Source organism: Rana temporaria, chromosome 4, assembly GCF_905171775.1.
Source record: "Rana temporaria chromosome 4, aRanTem1.1, whole genome shotgun sequence".
Taxonomy (NCBI): Eukaryota; Metazoa; Chordata; class Amphibia; order Anura; family Ranidae; genus Rana; species Rana temporaria.
The window spans coordinates 473,881,158-473,900,263 of record NC_053492.1 but is presented as its reverse complement, the minus strand read 5'-3'; the positions used below and the strand labels follow the sequence as shown (position 1 = coordinate 473,900,263).

Below are 19,106 nucleotides of genomic sequence, written 5' to 3'. Positions count from 1 at the left end.
GGTTGATACATTGTAGATGGAGACAGATTGTTCCAGGTTGATACATTGTAGTAGGAGACAGATTGTTCCGGTTGATACATTGTTGATGGAGACAGATTGTTCCGGTTGATACATTGTAGCAGGAGACAGATTGTTCTGGTTGATACATTGTTGATGGAGACAGATTGTTCCGGTTGATACATTGTAGCAGGAGACAGATTGTTCTGGTTGATACATTGTTGATGGAGACAGATTGTTCCGGTTGATACATTGTTGATGGAGACAGATTGTTCCGGTTGATACATTGTAGCAGGAGACAGATTGTTCTGGTTGATACATTGTTGATGGAGACAGATTGTTCCGGTTGATACATTGTAGATGGAGACAGATTGTTCCGGGTGATACATTGTAGATGGAGACAGATTGTTCCGGTTGATACATTGTAGATGGAGACAGATTGTTCCGGGTTGATACATTGTAGATGGAGACAGATTGTTCCGGTTGATACATTGTAGATGGAGACAGATTGTTCCGGTTGATACATTGTAGATGGAGACAGATTGTTCCGGTTGATACATTGTAGCAGGAGACAGATTGTTCCGGTTGATACATTGTAGATGGAGACAGATTGTCCTGGTTGATACATTGTAGCAGGAGACAGATTGTTCCCGGTTGATACATTGTAGCAGGAGACAGATTGTTCCGGGTTGATACATTGTAGCAGGAGACAGATTGTTCCGGTTGATACATTGTAGATGGAGACAGATTGTTCCGGTTGATACATTGTAGATGGAGACAGATTGTTCCGGTTGATACATTGTATAAGGAGACAGATTGTTCCGGTTGATACATTGTAGATGGAGACAGATTGTCCCGGTTGATACATTGTAGATGGAGACAGATTGTTCCGGTTGATACATTGTATAAGGAGACAGATTGTTCCGGTTGATACATTGTAGATGGAGACAGATTGTCCCGGTTGATACATTGTAGATGGAGACAGATTGTTCCGGTTGATACATTGTAGATGGAGACAGATTGTTCCGGTTGATACATTGTAGCTGGAGACAGATTGTTCCGGTTGATACATTGTAGATGGAGACAGATTGTTCCGGTTGATACATTGTAGCTGGAGACAGATTGTTCCGGGTGATACATTGTAGCTGGAGACAGATTGTTCCGGGTGATACATTGTAGTAGGAGACAGATTGTTCCGGTTGATACATTGTAGATGGAGACAGATTGTTCCGGGTTGATACATTGTAGATGGAGACAGATTGTTCCAGGTTGATACATTGTAGTAGGAGACAGATTGTTCCGGTTGATACATTGTATAAGGAGACAGATTGTTCCGGTTGATACATTGTATAAGGAGACAGATTGTTCCGGTTGATACATTGTATAAGGAGACAGATTGTTCCGGGTTGATACATTGTTGATGGAGACAGATTGTTCCGGTTGATACATTGTAGATGGAGACAGATTGTTCCGGGTGATACATTGTAGATGGAGACAGATTGTTCCGGGTTGATACATTGTATAAGGAGACAGATTGTTCGGGTTGATACATTGTATAAGGAGACAGATTGTTCTGGTTGATACATTGTAGCAGGAGACAGATTGTTCTGGTTGATACATTGTAGATGGAGACAGATTGTTCTGGTTGATACATTGTAGCAGGAGACAGATTGTTCTGGTTGATACATTGTAGATGGAGACAGATTGTTCGGGTTGATACATTGTAGATGGAGACAGATTGTTCCGGTTGATACATTGTAGATGGAGACAGATTGTTCCGGTTGATACATTGTATAAGGAGACAGATTGTTCCGGGTTGATACATTGTATAAGGAGACAGATTGTTCGGGTTGATACATTGTAGATGGAGACAGATTGTTCTGGTTGATACATTGTAGCAGGAGACAGATTGTTCTGGTTGATACATTGTAGATGGAGACAGATTGTTCTGGTTGATACATTGTAGCAGGAGACAGATTGTTCTGGTTGATACATTGTAGATGGAGACAGATTGTTCGGGTTGATACATTGTAGATGGAGACAGATTGTTCCGGTTGATACATTGTAGCAGGAGACAGATTGTTCCGGTTGATACATTGTATAAGGAGACAGATTGTTCCGGTTGATACATTGTAGATGGAGACAGATTGTTCCGGTTGATACATTGTAGATGGAGACAGATTGTTCCGGTTGATACATTGTAGATGGAGACAGATTGTTCCGGTTGATACATTGTAGATGGAGACAGATTGTTCCGGTTGATACATTGTATAAGGAGACAGATTGTTCCGGTTGATACATTGTAGGTGGAGACAGATTGTTCCGGTTGATACATTGTAGATGGAGACAGATTGTTCCGGTTGATACATTGTAGCTGGAGACAGATTGTTCCGGTTGATACATTGTAGATGGAGACAGATTGTTCCGGTTGATACATTGTAGCTGGAGACAGATTGTTCCGGGTTGATACATTGTAGATGGAGACAGATTGTTCCGGTTGATACATTGTAGATGGAGACAGATTGTTCCGGGTTGATACATTGTAGCAGGAGACAGATTGTTCCCGGTTGATACATTGTAGATGGAGACAGATTGTTCCGGTTGATACATTGTAGATGGAGACAGATTGTTCCGGTTGATACATTGTAGCAGGAGACAGATTGTTCCGGTTGATACATTGTAGATGGAGACAGATTGTTCCGGTTGATACATTGTAGCTGGAGACAGATTGTTCCGGGTTGATACATTGTAGATGGAGACAGATTGTTCCGGTTGATACATTGTAGATGGAGACAGATTGTTCCGGTTGATACATTGTAGCAGGAGACAGATTGTTCCGGTTGATACATTGTATAAGGAGACAGATTGTTCCGGTTGATACATTGTATAAGGAGACAGATTGTTCCGGTTGATACATTGTAGATGGAGACAGATTGTTCCGGGTTGATACATTGTAGCAGGAGACAGATTGTTCCGGTTGATACATTGTAGCAGGAGACAGATTGTTCCGGGTTGATACATTGTAGATGGAGACAGATTGTTCCGGGTTGATACATTGTAGCAGGAGACAGATTGTTCCGGTTGATACATTGTAGATGGAGACAGATTGTTCCGGGTTGATACATTGTAGATGGAGACAGATTGTTCCGGGTTGATACATTGTAGCAGGAGACAGATTGTTCCGGTTGATACATTGTAGATGGAGACAGATTGTTCCGGGTTGATACATTGTAGATGGAGACAGATTGTTCCGGTTGATACATTGTAGCAGGAGACAGATTGTTCCGGTTGATACATTGTAGATGGAGACAGATTGTTCCGGTTGATACATTGTAGATGGAGACAGATTGTTCCGGGTTGATACATTGTAGATGGAGACAGATTGTTCCGGTTGATACATTGTAGATGGAGACAGATTGTTCCGGTTGATACATTGTAGATGGAGACAGATTGTTCCGGTTGATACATTGTAGATGGAGACAGATTGTTCCGGTTGATACATTGTAGTAGGAGACAGATTGTTCCGGTTGATACATTGTAGATGGAGACAGATTGTTCCGGTTGATACATTGTAGATGGAGACAGATTGTTCCGGTTGATACATTGTAGTAGGAGACAGATTGTTCCGGGTGATACATTGTAGATGGAGACAGATTGTTCCGGGTTGATACATTGTAGATGGAGACAGATTGTTCCGGGTTGATACATTGTAGCAGGAGACAGATTGTTCCGGGTGATACATTGTAGATGGAGACAGATTGTTCCGGGTGATACATTGTAGATGGAGACAGATTGTTCCGGTTGATACATTGTATAAGGAGACAGATTGTTCCAGTTGATACATTGTAGATGGAGACAGATTGTTCCGGTTGATACATTGTAGCAGGAGACAGATTGTTCCGGTTGATACATTGTAGATGGAGACAGATTGTTCCCGGTTGATACATTGTAGATGGAGACAGATTGTTCCGGTTGATACATTGTAGATGGAGACAGATTGTTCCGGTTGATACATTGTAGGTGGAGACAGATTGTTCCGGTTGATACATTGTAGATGGAGACAGATTGTTCCGGGTTGATACATTGTAGATGGAGACAGATTGTTCCGGGTTGATACATTGTAGCAGGAGACAGATTGTTCCGGTTGATACATTGTAGATGGAGACAGATTGTTCAGGTTGATACATTGTAGCTGGAGACAGATTGTTCCCGGTTGATACATTGTATAAGGAGACAGATTGTTCCGGTTGATACATTGTAGATGGAGACAGATTGTTCCGGGTTGATACATTGTAGCAGGAGACAGATTGTTCCGGGTTGATACATTGTAGATGGAGACAGATTGTTCCGGTTGATACATTGTAGATGGAGACAGATTGTTCCGGTTGATACATTGTAGATGGAGACAGATTGTTCCGGGTTTATACATTGTAGATGGAGACAGATTGTTCCGGTTGATACATTGTAGCAGGAGACAGATTGTTCCCGGTTGATACATTGTAGATGGAGACAGATTGTTCCGGGTTGATACATTGTAGATGGAGACAGATTGTTCCGGGTTTATACATTGTAGATGGAGACAGATTGTTCCGGTTGATACATTGTAGCAGGAGACAGATTGTTCCGGGTTGATACATTGTAGATGGAGACAGATTGTTCCGGGTTGATACATTGTAGCAGGAGACAGATTGTTCCGGGTTGATACATTGTAGGTGGAGACAGATTGTTCCGGGTTGATACATTGTAGGTGGAGACAGATTGTTCCGGTTGATACATTGTAGATGGAGACAGATTGTTCCGGGTTGATACATTGTAGCAGGAGACAGATTGTTCCGGGTTGATACATTGTAGGTGGAGACAGATTGTTCCGGGTTGATACATTGTAGGTGGAGACAGATTGTTCCGGGTTGATACATTGTAGATGGAGACAGATTGTTCCGGTTGATACATTGTAGCAGGAGACAGATTGTTCCGGGTTGATACATTGTAGGTGGAGACAGATTGTTCCGGGTTTATACATTGTAGGTGGAGACAGATTGTTCCCGGTTGTACATTTCCAGGAATCGGCTCTCGCATTCCTGATAACATTTGACGGTCTCAGAATTTGGAGTTCAGTCGATGGATCTCTCGCCGGGCCCCGTGTGAAGCCTTCGGAACGGGCCCCTCGGGACGCACGGAATGCGGCTCGGACGTTCTCTCCTTTTATTACAAGAATTTTTTTATTTTAATGTCTTCTGGAAACACTTGTTGTCAAAGTAAATAAAATGCAGAGCTGGACCGAGCGATGCGATCCTGGGCCGTCCAATCAGCAATCACCGGCTGCTGTGGCTGCCGCCCTCTATTGGCGGCGGTCAGAAATATCTGAAAATGCTAAAATTCCTGTCTGCCTCTGGCTTCAGCCCCGGACCATTTTGTTGCTAAATGACCGGGGCCACTTTTTTTGTGATTCGGCGCTGCGTCACTTTAACTGACAATTGCGCGTGCAACAAAATTGGCGTCCTTTTCCCTCCCCACAAATAGAGCTTTCTTTTGGTGGTATTTGATCACCTCTGCGGTTTTTAATTTTTTGCGCTATAAACAAAAATATAGCGACAATTTTGAAAAAAAAAAAAAAAACAATGGGCTAGATTCAGATAGCACGCCGTAAGTTTGTGCGGGCGACGCTACGCCGCCGTAACGTAGTGAGGCTGGGTCTGGAATCACAAAGAACCTGCGCCCTAAGTTACGGCGGCGTAGCGTAAATCTGCCGGTGTAAGCGTGCCAAATTCAAATTGTAAAGAGGTGGGCGTGTTTTATGTAAATAAAACATGACCCCGCGTAAATGACGTCTCTAACGAACGGCGCATGCGCCGTCCGTGAACGTATCCCAGTGCGCATGCTCCTAATCACGTTGCAAATAGTCAATGCTTTCGACGTGAACGTAATTTACGCAAAGCCCTATTCGCGAACGACTTACGTAAACGGCGCAAAATTCGACACTGTCCCGACGTCCATGCTTAACATTGGATACGCCTCATATAGCAGGAGTAACCTTACGCCGTAAAAGGCCTTACGCAAACTACGTAAAAAAATTCCGCCGGGCGCACGTACGTTTCTGAATCGGCGTATCTAGCTCATTTGCATAATCTACGCCGAAATCAACGGAAACGCCACCTAGCGGCCAGCGTAATAATGCACTCTAAGATACAACGGCGTAAGAGACTTACGTCGGTCGTATCTTAGCAAAATTCCGGCATATCTTGCTTTCTGAATACAGAAAAAAGATACGCCGGCGCATCCTAGAAGTTACGCGGCGTATCAATAAATACGCCAGCGTAACTTCTTACTGAATCTAGCCCAATATTTTTTACTTTTTGCTATAATAAATATCCCCCAGAAAATATATATATAAAAAAAAAATGTCCTCAGTTTAGGCCGATACGTATTCTTTTACCTATTTTTGGTAAAGAAAATTGGTGATTGGTTTACGCAAAAGTTATAGCGTCTACCAAATAGGGGATAGTTTTATGGCATTTTTATTAATATTTTTTTTTTACTAGTAATGGCGGCGATCAGCGATTTTTATCGTGACTGCGACATTATGGCGGACACATCGGACACTTTTGACACCATTTTTGGGACCATTGTCATTTTTACAGCGATCTGTGCTATAAAAATGCACTGGTTACTGTGAAAATGACACTGGCAGTGAATGGGGTTAACCACTAGGCGGCGCTGTAGGGGTTAAGTGTGCCCTAGTGAGTGTTTCTTACTGTAGGATGGGCTGTGTGTGACATGACACTGATCTCCGCTCCGATTACACGCAGTGGCGTCAATAGGGGGGCCATGCCCATTGTTGCCACTGTGCATGTCACTGTGCCGTTTAATTGTCGCCACTGGGCTGGATTCAAGAAGCAATTGCGCCTGTGTAACCATAGTTACACAGGCGCAATTGCTTACTTGCCCTGGCGTAACGAGTGCTCCTGATTCAGGAACCTCGTTACGCCGACTGCAGCCTAAGATATGCGCGGCATAAGGCTCTTATGCCCGCATATCTTGGGCTGCATTCTTGCGATGGCCGCTAGGTGGCGTTCCCGTTGTGGTCAGCGTATAGTATGCAAATTGCATACTAACGCCGATTCACAACGTTACGCGAGCCCTGCGTACGCTGTTTACGTCGTTTCCGTACGGCGGTTTTCGCGTAAGGCTGCCCCTGCTATTAGCAGGGGCAGCCAATGTTACGTACACCCGTCGTTCCCGCGTCGCGAAATTTCAAATTTACGTAGTTTGCGTAAGTGATTCGTGAATGGCGCTGGACGCCATTCACGTTCACTTTGAAGCAAATGACGTCCCTGCAACGTCATTTGCCGCGAAGCACGTCGGGAAAGTTTCCCGACGGAGCATGCGCTCTACGATCGGCGTGGGAACGCGCCTAATTTAAATGATTCCCGCCCCCTACGGGATCATTTAAATTGCGCGCGCTTACGCCGGGCATTTTGCCTGCGCGCCCACGCAATTTACGGAGCTACTGCTCCGTGAATCAAGGGCAGCGCAGTAAATTTGCGGGGGCGCAGGGCAAAAACGTTGCCCTGCGCCTCCGTAAAAAATGCGCAATTGTACTTGAATCTAGCCCACTCTGCCCATTGTCACCACTGTGCCCTGTAAAATGCACTTACCTTACTCCTTCCACATCCCTCGATGTCTGTTACCGATAACCAGAATCGGTGAACCTGATTGGCTGAGACAGCCGTCAGTCTTATCCAAGGGACGCACCCCCCGTACGTTCCGAGGATAAGACATCCGGGAGCCGAGGGCTGTACTCAGAAAGCCTATAAGAGCCGCTGGCTCTCATAGACACTTCCGCACAGCCAACCAGCTGCCGTTATTCAGGTGGTCGGCGCTCTGAATAGAACAGCGGCAGCGGCAACAATAACATAGATTCGTGCAATGCATTAATGTATGTTATTAGACTCAGTGGCGGGCGAGAGCCAGAGGGGGCGGCGCTCCAGCTCCCTCTATGGACGAACCGCCACTGGTCACACACTATCATGATTATACATTTATATGGCTCTGACATATTCCGTGGTGCTGTACAGAGAACACTGGGCCAGATTCACGAAGAATTGCGGCGGCGTAACGTATCATCGCAAGTGCCTGATTCACCAATCACTTGCGATGAAAACCTACACCGGCGGCCTCCGGCGCAAGGCGGGCCAATTTAAATGGGCGTGTGCCATTTAAATTAGGCGCGCTCCCGCGCCGGACCTACCGCGCATGCTCCGTTTCCGAACTCCCGCCGTGCTTTGCGCACCGTGACGTCATTTTTTCGAACGGCGACGCGCGTAGCGTAATTCCGTATTCCCGGACGGCTTGCGCAAACGACGTTATTTTTTAAATTTCAACGCGGGAACGACGGCCATACTTTAGACAGCAAAATACGATTGCTGTCTAAAGTTAGGGCACCTAAAAAAACGACTAACTTTGCGACGGGAAACTAGACTAGCGGCGACATAGCGAACGCGAAAATCCGTCGGGAATCGCCGTAACTCCTAATTTGCATACCCGACGCTGGTTTACGACGCAACCTCCCCCAGCGGCGGCCGCGGTACTGCATCCTAAGATCCGACAGTGTAAAACAATTACACCTGCCGGATCTTCTGGCTATCTATGCGTAACTGGTTCTATGGATCAGTCGCATAGATAGAAACAGAGATACGACGGAGTATCAGGAGAAACGCCGTCGTATCTCCACTGTGAATCTGGCCCACTGAGCCAATCATATCGGTCTCTGCACTAGAAGAGCTTACACTCTAATGTCCCCCCACAGTCATAAAATAGGGCATTTTAGGTGTGAGCTGGTTGACCTCGGGTATGTGTGTTGGGTATGGGAGGAAGGTGGGAGAGGAGTCCTATGGAATCTTTCATGGTGACGTTCTATAGAACACTCTTTCCTTCTGTCTGGTTAAGCTTGATATCGAGGCTTCTATAGGAAAAACAGAACAGCGGGATCTCCACCACGTTATCCTACACGATTTTCTTAGGCATTGGACCCAGAAAAGCACATTTTTAGCTTTACATCTCCAAAGTCAACACGAGTGTATAGTGGAAATGTTTATCCAAGAGCTTTATAAACTTTTTCCTGAGCTTTTTATGAAATGTTTTGGGAGAGAATTTGAGCTCCTGGAAAGTCTTGGCCCCTTCGCGTGTTCTCACACCTTCTGTGTCCCTGGGTGTGAAAACCATTCTTCTCCTTACGCTTCCTATAGGACCACAAAGGGGCCATTATTCTGGAAGGAGCAGAGAGCAGCCTTGTAAGGAAGGGTGAGGACGTCAATGGCACACATGACCCGTCTGAGGGCCCTTCACCATACGCAACGCGTGATGGGAGGGGGTGATGACAAATGACGAAGTCCAATGTGACGTCATGTACAAGGTGGTCATTTTTCAGAGGGTGGGAAACCATTTTTGGTACATCACGGTGTAGACCTCGATCGGAAAAATAGGCAGCACATCAGCAGAGATGAACGTCAAAACACCGGATTTCCTTCGTCTATAAAGTACATCAATGTACCGTGGAAGGGAAAGTGGAAAATAAACATGTCCCCCGACATTTCGCACCACGTGTCCCGGATTTACTGGGACAGTCCCACATTTTGCAGGTCTGTCCCGGGCACATTCATTCCAGGACAATACAGTGTCCCGGATTGAAACTGACACAGCCAGGGTAGGGGCAATAAAGCTGTAAGAGGCACGGAGGTCCCCAGGGGCCCGGATGGCAACCCCCCTTCTTTTTTTTTTATAAAATATTTTTTACATTGTTTTTATATATATATATATATTTTTTTGTTTTTATTAAAGGGCCCAGAGGTCCCCAGAGCCCCCCCTTTTTTATATATATATATATATATATATATATATATATATATATTTTATTAAAGGGCCCAGAGGTCCCCAGGGCCCCAGATGGCAACCCCCCTTTTTTAAAAAATATTTTTTATAAAAAAAATATTTTTTATAAAAAAAATATTTTTTATAAAAAAAATATTTTTTATAAAAAAAATATTTTTTATATAAAAGAAATATTTTTTATATAAAAAATATTTTTTATATAAAAAAATATTTTTTATAAAAAAATATTTTTCATTTATTTTATACATATATATATATTTTATTAAAGGGCCCAGAGGTCCCCAGGGCCCCAGATGGCAACCCCCCTTTTTTAAAAAATATTTTTTATAAAAAAAATATTTTTTATAAAAAAAATATTTTTTATATAAAAGAAATATTTTTTATATAAAAGAAATATTTTTTATATAAAAAAATATTTTTTATAAAAAAATATTTTTCATTTATTTTATACATATATATATATTTTATTAAAGGGCCCAGAGGCTCTTAATTTATTAATTTATTTATTAATTTATTTATTTTTTGTAAGGGGCCCGGAGGTCCCCAGGGCCCCGAATGGCAACCCCCCTTCTTTTTTTTTTTATAAAATGTTTTTTTTTTTACATTTTTATATATATATATATATATATATATATATATATATATATATATATATATATATATATATATGTTTTTATTAAAGGGCTCAGAGGTCCCCAGTGCCCCCTTTTTTTTTTATATATATTTTTTTTATTAAAGGGCCCAGAGGTCCCCAGGGCCCCGGATGGTAGCCCCCCTTTTATAAAAAAAATATTTTTCATTTATTTTATATATATATATATATATATATATATATATATATATATATACATATATATATATATATATATATATATTATTATTATTATTAAAGGGCCCAGAGGCAGCTACCCCCCCTTTTTTTATATATTTTTTATATATATATATTTTTTTTTTAATTTCTTTTTTTTGTAAGGGGCCCAGAGGCCTTCAGGTTTCTGCTCCAGGGTGCCCATGCCTGAAGCTGTGTAAGGGGCCCCATAATTCCTGATGGCGGCCCTGGACACAGCCACCCCCCAGGCCAAACTGATGCCCCTAAAAAAGGCCGCCACATCACCACTTTACTCACTGACAGTACTTGTCCTGGCCGGGAATGCCTGGAGGAGCACAATCCCGCCCCCCGATTGTGATTGGATGGAGAACAAAGTCCTCATTCAGGCGAAAGGCCGAAACCACCTTCGGAAACACCACCACGTAATCCTAATTTGCGTTTCCTACTTTAGACATGGTACGCGCTTTGCTACGGCTCCGTTTCGGAGATCTGACGCTCCTTTTCTGGGTCGATGTCTGGTCCACAAAAGGGCCTGGCGGTCTCGTTGACCACCACTTCTCGGTGGATCAGGCAGACCGTCATACAGGCCTATGCTTCTAAGGGGGTGGGCGCCCCCTTTCCGGTCACGGCACTTTCGACCAGGGCAATTGGTGCATCATGCGTCCGTCTCACAGGTGTGCGGGGCGGCGACTTGGTCGTCCGTTCACATCTTTCCCAAATTTTACATGGTTGCTGTGAGTGCATCTTCTGATGCTTCTTTCGGCCGCTAGGTTTTGCAGGCGGCTGTTTAAAGTTGCACCTCCTCCGTTGAGGAGCTCTGCTTGTTTTGGGGGTGAAGTTTCATAGGTTTTACTGATATATTTCCCACCCCTCATTTTTGACACTGCTTGGGGACGTCCCACTTGTCAGGATTTAACCACTTAAGACAGGTAAAGGACCAGGCCAGATTTTGCGATTCGGCACTGCGTCGCTTTAACAGACAATTGTGCGGTCGTGCGACGTGGCTCCCAAACAAAATTGTCGTCCTTTTTTCCCCACAAATAGAGCTTTCTTTTGGTGGTATTTGATCACCTCTGCAGTTTTTATTTTTTGCGCTATAAACAAAAATAGAGCGTCAATTTTGAAAAAAAAAAACAATATTTTTTCCTTTTTGCCATAATAAATATCCCCCAAAAATATATAAAAAACATATTTTTTCCCCTCAGTTTAGGCCGATACGTATTCTTCTACCTATTTTTGGTAAAAAAAATCGCAATAAGCGTTTATCAGTTGGTTTGCGCAAAATTTATAGTGTTTACAAAATAGGGGATAGTTTTATTGCATTTTTATTAATAATCTTTTTTTTACTACTAATGGCGGCGATCAGCAATTTTTTTCGTGACCGTGACATTATGGCGGACACATGGGACAATTTTGACACATTTTTGGGACCATTGTCCTTTTCACAGCAAAAAATGCTATAAAAATGCACTGGTTACTGTGAAAATGACAATTGCAGTTTAGAAGTTAACCACTAGGGGGCGCAGAAGGGGTTAAGTGTGACCTCATATGTGTTTCTAACTGTAGGGGGCGGGGCTGGACGTGTGACGTCATTGATCGTGCTTCCCTATATTAGGGAACACACGATCGATGACGGCGCCACAGTGAAGAACGGGGAAGGTGTGTTTACAGACAGCTCTCCCCGTTCTTCAGCTCCGGGGACCGATCGCGGGACTCCAGCGGCGATCGGGTCCGCGGGTCCCGCGGGCACGGAGCTTCGGACCGGCTGGGCACTTAAAGAGGACGTACCTGTACGTGCTTGTGCCCAGCCGTGCCGTTCTGCCGACGTATATGTGCAGGAGGCGGTCCTTAAGTGTGTGTGTCCGTCCATGGACGATAAGAGAAAATAGTGGGGGGCTGAAGTGGGTAATGAACCTAGAGACTTAGGGCCGCAGATATCAATCCATTAGGGCCCCCCGTCAGACAAAAGAGATGGGGGGGGGGGGGGGTTTGAACTCCAAAATATCTTTTTTTGGATGGTCTTCTCTATCTAACCCTTTAAAAATTCTTGATTTTAATGAGGAACTTGCTTTAAGAAACCAAAAAAAAAAAAACCCATAAGCACCCCCTGAGGTCCTCATAGCGCGAGTTTAGGGCCTATTTGAGGGTCTGCGGTTTCATGGGAAGTTGCCACGAAAGAAGCCAAAGGGCACACAAACGGCAACCCTTCCCCCGCTCCTTCTGTAAATTGTAGCGGTGCCTGTGGTTTTCCACCTAGAGCCGGGACGGATTCCTCGCAGCGTTCTTAGCGGCTTCGCCGTCTGCGCCGATATCTCAGGGAGGTCCATAAAACATCATTCTTCATAAAGCGTGTTTTCCTAAGGCTCACCGCTGAGAGATTAGCTCCGGGGAAAGAGGCGACTTTATGAGTATTATTGGAACATTCCAGGCTGGAAATCGCACACACCGCCGCCATCAACCACTCCGCATCACCGCCGAGGTCAGCTTATGGATTCCGTTCTGTAGGTCGCTATCGCAGAAACGTCACGTTTATAAGACGGGCGGCGGAGGGGGGGGATTTGTTATCTGCTCGGTGATATTTGCTTAGTTTTATGTAATTTTTTTCTTATTATATATACATTTAAAAAAAGAAAATGTTTATATATATATATATACACACACACACACACATATATATATATATATATATATATATATATATATATATATATATATATTTATTATATTATATTAATTATTAATAAAAATAAATACATAATACATTGTATCAAAATAAATAAATAATACAAAAATACTTAAATTAATAATTTTTAAATAAAAATGATACTGTACTTGCATATATTAATGAAATTTTAATAATAATAAATATAGAATACATTAATAAAAATATTTTTTTTTTACAAAAATTAATACATAAATGATAACTAAATAATAAAAAAAATATACAACAGTAATATACTGTATAAATTAATATTTGAATAATAAAGAAATATAAAAATAAATAAATATATATATATATTTGTTTTTTTATTAATATATAATATATATATATATAATATTTCTTTATTATTCAAATATTAATTTATACAGTATATTACTGGTGTTTGCTTTCTTTGCATTGTAACACAAATTATATATATATATATATATATATATATATACACACATATATACATATATATATTTATATATATATATATTTATATAATTTGTGTTACAATGCAAAGAAAGCAAACACCAGTAATATACTGTATAAATTAATATTTGAATAATAACGAAATATAATATATATATATATATATATATATATATATATAAATTATCTAAATAAAAAAACAAATATATATATATGTGTGTGTATATATATATATATATATATATATATATATATTTATATAATTTGTGTTACAATGCGTAATGTGTTACAATGCAAAGAAAGCAAACACCAGTAATATACTGTATAAATTAATATTTGAATAATAAAGAAATATTATATATATATATATATATATATATATATATATATATATATATATATATATATATATATATATATATATTTTATATAAATAAAAAACAAATATATATATATATATATATATATATATATATATATATTATTTATATAATTATATATATATATATATATATATATATTTATATTTCTTTATTATTCAAATATTAAGTTATACAGTATATTACTGGTGTATATTTTTTTTTAATAATTAGTTATCATTTATGTATTCATTTTTGTAAAAAAAATATTTTTATTAATGTATTCTATATTTATTATTATTACAATTTCATTAATATATGCAAGTACAGTATCATTTTTATTTACAAATTATTAATTTAAGTATTTTTGTATTATTTATTTATTTTGATACAATTTATTATGTATTTATTTTTATTAATAATTAATTTATGACTGCAGGTGCAGTGTCATTGTTGTATAAATTATTTATTTATATATTCAATTTTTTTTTATTATTATTTATGTTTTTAATTCATAATATTTACCTAAAATAAAAAAATTATTATTATTTATGCATTTTTTTTTTTGCATTGTAGGATAAAATCAGCGACACAATCTGGAATGAGATTGATGACATCAGAGCCTTTAAAATTCTGGACCTGGAAGAGTTTGAAGGAATGTTTTCGGCCTATCAGCGACATCAGGTAGATCACGTGACCTGCAGATACTTTGCGGTCCAATAGACCGGCGGGGGGCCCTTAGAATTGACCATTTTCTTGAACCTGAAGATTCTATTCTATTCTTTTCTAAATTCAATTTTCGGAAGATGGCTATATTCTATTTGAAGTTCGAATTTTAAAGACGGTTATATTCTTTCTATTTTATTCACTTCTAATCTTTTTATTTTATTTTATTCTATTATTATATTTTCTATTATATTTTATTATTTTCTATTCTACTACTTTTTTTTCTAGTCTATTTTATTTTTTTCTTTTATTTTATATTCTATTCTTTTCTGAATTCAAATTTCGAAAGATGGCTATAGTCTATTTTATTCTACTTTATTTTATTTTATATTCTATTCTATTTTCTTAATTCAAATTTTCGGAAGATAGCTATATTCTTTCTATTTTATTCTATTTTAATTTAATTTATTCTTTTCTATTCTATTATTTTCTTAATTCATATTTTCGGAAGATGGCTATATTCTTTCTATTTGATTCTATTTAATTTTCTTAAATTTTTATACATTTGAATTTTGGAAGACTGTTATATTGTAACACCAATACACATAGGGGCAGATCCACAAAACAATTACGCCGCCGTATCTCTTGATACGCCGCGTAATTTCAAAGTTCCCGCGTCGTATCTTAGTTTTGTATCTACAAAACAAGATACGACGGCATCTCGGGTCGTTCCGACAGGTGTACGTCTTAGTACGCCGTCGGATCTTCCCCCCCGTCATCTGCCCGGCACTTACCTTGTCTCGGGTGGCAGCGGCAGGCGGCGAGCGGCAAGCAGTGTCCTGTGTCCTCCATCTTCCCCCAACCCCGATGTCTTTCCCTGCCCGTTCCTCTTCTCGTCCTGTGCTGTGATTGGACGCCCGATAGGCATCCAATCACAGCGCCCGTCGCTTCAGCCAATCAGGTGACAGGTAACACAGACCCGGCGCACCTAATTGGCTGAGAGGCGGGTCAATGTTAGGAAAGCCAATTCCTTCGCTTTCCTAACATACAGCTGAGTGAGAAGCGAACGCACAGGGTTGCGCCCGCTTCTCACATGTTTTGGGCGCCTATTGGACCTGACGGCTCTAATCAGGTGCATCCAAAAAAAACACCCCCGCCGCTGTAATTCAGGTGCCCGAAAAGAGGCCGGACACCCGAATAGGGGGCGTCAGCAGAGACCATAGATGTCATGCATTGCATCAATCTATCTAATGGGATTAGAGAGTGACAGGAGAGGGGGCGGCGCTCCTGCGCCTTTTATGGGCGCACCGCCGTTGGGGGAGGTGGTACTGTGATCTTTGTGGGAAGTCATAAATACCTGAAAGTGTTACATTGGCCCAGATTCAATAAGCAATTGCGCCTGTGTAATCATAGGTTACACAGCGCAATTGCTTACTTGCTCTGGCGTTACGAATGCTCCTGATTCAGGAACATCGTAACGCCGACTGCAGCCTAAAATCTGCGTGGCATAAGGCTCTTATGCCCGCATATTTTAGGCTGCATTCTTGCGATGGCCGCTAGGTGGCGCTCCCATTGTGCTCAGTATATAGTATGCAAATTGCATACTAACACCGATTCACAAAGTTGCGCGAGCCCTGCGTACGTAAGTTACGTTGTTTCCGTACGGCGTGTTTAGCGTAAGGCTGCCCCTTCTAATAGTAGGGGCAGCCAATGCTAAAGGATACCCGTCGTTCCCGCGTCGCGATATTTGAATTTCACGTCGTTTGCGTAAGTGATTCGTGAATGGCGCTGGACGCCATTCACGTTCACTCTGAAGCAAATGACGTCCTTGCGACGTCATTTGCCGCAATGCACGTCGGGAAAGTTTCCCGATGGAGCATGCGCTCTACGCTCGGCGCGGGAGCGCGCCTAATTTAAATGATTCCCGCCCCCTACGGGATCATTTAAATTGCGTGCTCTAGCGCCGGGCAATTTTGCCGGCGCGCCCCCTCGCAATTTACGGAGCTACTGCTCCGTGAATCGAGGGCAGCGGAGCAAATTTGCGGGGGCGCAGGGCAAAATCGTTGGCCCTGCGCCTCCGCAAAAAAAGCGCAATTCTCTTTGAATCCGGGCCATTGTTTCATTACTGAGCATAATGAAGGAACCTGATGACAGGTCCACTTTAACGATCTTTTTTATTTCCTTGAACAATTGTTTTCATCAGATATGATCGGTATTCTCCACGTGGGCGCAGCACAGCGCCAATTATGTGGTCTACCCGATCAGGTCTGTTTCACGGCGGAGCGGTTGGGGGGTCGGCGCTCCATCGTATCGATCGTTCAGGTTCTCCGCTGATCGTACATTGTTGTAGAATTGCTATCGGCTGCTTCTTGTATAAACTTTGTAACTTTGTTTCTTTTGACTAATTTTTGGCATGTCTCCTTCTTTCTTACCTGCGGCTGGCTGCATAGGACCTGCTCACTAACAACTCTCTGAAGCAGGTGAGTAAAAAAGCTCCTCTCTAATTGGTCTACAATGCTAAACTCTCTGCCTTCCTTACAGCCAATCAGAACACAGTTCGAGCTGCGCTCTCCGCCTGAGCCCAAAGCCAGTAAAGTTTATCCAAAGCCAGAGTTTTTCTTCATTTTGGACAGAGTAGGATTGTTGTTGCCCTGTTTTTTTTTTTTTTTATAGCATTAGTGTCTCGCTGGGGAGATTTACCTTCACTTCCTGTCCCGTAGACACAACAGGAAGTGAGAAGTGAAGTGGCTCCTCTCCTAGACAGTTGTCCAGTGGCGGCTGGTGCTCAAAATTTTTTGGGGGGGGGGCGCAAAAAAAAAAAAAACATTTGCAGCCTCACTGTGCCCATCAAATGCAGCCACTGTGCCCATCAAATGCAGCCACTGTGCCATCAAATGCAGCCACTGTGCCCATCAAATGCAGCCACTGTGCCATCAAACGCAGCCACTGTGCCATGCCATCAAACACAGCCACTCTCCCATCAGTTGTCACCACTGTGCCATTCCATCAAACGCAGCCACTGTGCCATCAATTGTCACCACTGTGCCATGCCATCAAACGCAGCCACTGTGCCCATCAATTGTCGCCACTGTGCCCTTTAATTGTCGCCACTGTGCCAATTGATGCCACTGTGCCCTTTAATTGTCGCCACTGTGCCCATTGTCGCCACTGTGCCAATTGATGCCACTGTCACTGTGCCAAATGTCACCACTGTGCCCATTGTTGCCACTGTGCCCATTGATGCCACTGCTACTGTGCCCATTGTCGCCACTGTGCCCTGTAAAATGCCCCTCCCCCAGCCCGGCACTTACCTTTCTGGGGTCGGCCATCCTCCTTCCACGTCCCTCGATGTCTTCTCCCACCCTCGATGACGCTTCAGCCAATCAGGTTACCGGTAACCAGAACCGGTGAACCTGATTGGCCGCTGGCTCTGATAGGCACTTCCACACAGCCAACCAGCTGCCGTTATTCAAATGGTTGGCGCTCACCATCCAGCCGGCAACAATACATAGATTCATGCAATGCATGAATCTATGTATTGTAATCAGTGGCGGTGCGAAAGCGAGAAGGGGCAGCGCTCTGGCGCTCTCTATGGACGCACCGCCACTGCAGTTGTCTCTGGAACGGGTGTCCTCATGCTCTGGTGCCAACTCATCCGTGGCTTTTAGTCCTGATAGCAGTGGTCATCAGCAGTGCAAGGCGGAAGCAGGAGGGGCAGTGGCTTAAGGTGCAGCACCTTTACATGGGGTTGAGGTCAATGGCGATCGTTCCTGGTGTAGCACCCTTGCGTGGGGTGGGGGCCAATGACAGTCATACCAGGTTCATCAACTCACGTGGGATTAGGGTGCCCACATTTCCAAACTGCCATTCAGGGACACACCCCCTCTCTCACCTTCCCCCAAAAAAGATGAGGGGGGGAGGGGGGTGAAATGTAGTCTCGGGGTTGATGGGGAATTTGGCGGCGGGTTATTTGTCTGGTGAATGTGCCACAGATGGCAGTGCCGCTTGCCACCCATAGCCTGCCACCAGATGCAGTGCTGCTTTCTTAACATTGAACCGCCTCTCAGCCAATCAGGTGCACCGGGTCTGTGTTACCTGTCACATGATTGGCTGAAGCGACAGCCGCTGTGATTGGACACCTATCGGGCGTCCAATCACAGCACAGGGCGAGAGGAGAAGCGGGCGGTAGAAGACATCGGGGTCAGGTAAGATGGAGGACACCAGACACTGC

The 19,106-nt window shown here is 42.5% G+C and overlaps 1 protein-coding gene across 1 annotated transcript in view; it reads left to right on the top strand.

The window, feature by feature from the left end:
* Positions 1–19,106, top strand: part of DAAM2 (dishevelled associated activator of morphogenesis 2) — a 308,732-nt gene that overhangs the window by 233,240 nt on the left and 56,386 nt on the right. The window contains exons 15-16 of the mRNA XM_040351813.1: positions 14,786–14,893; positions 17,326–17,355. Coding sequence (XP_040207747.1) covers positions 14,786–14,893; positions 17,326–17,355 — 138 coding nt within the window. The remainder of the gene's footprint in view (positions 1–14,785; positions 14,894–17,325; positions 17,356–19,106) is intronic.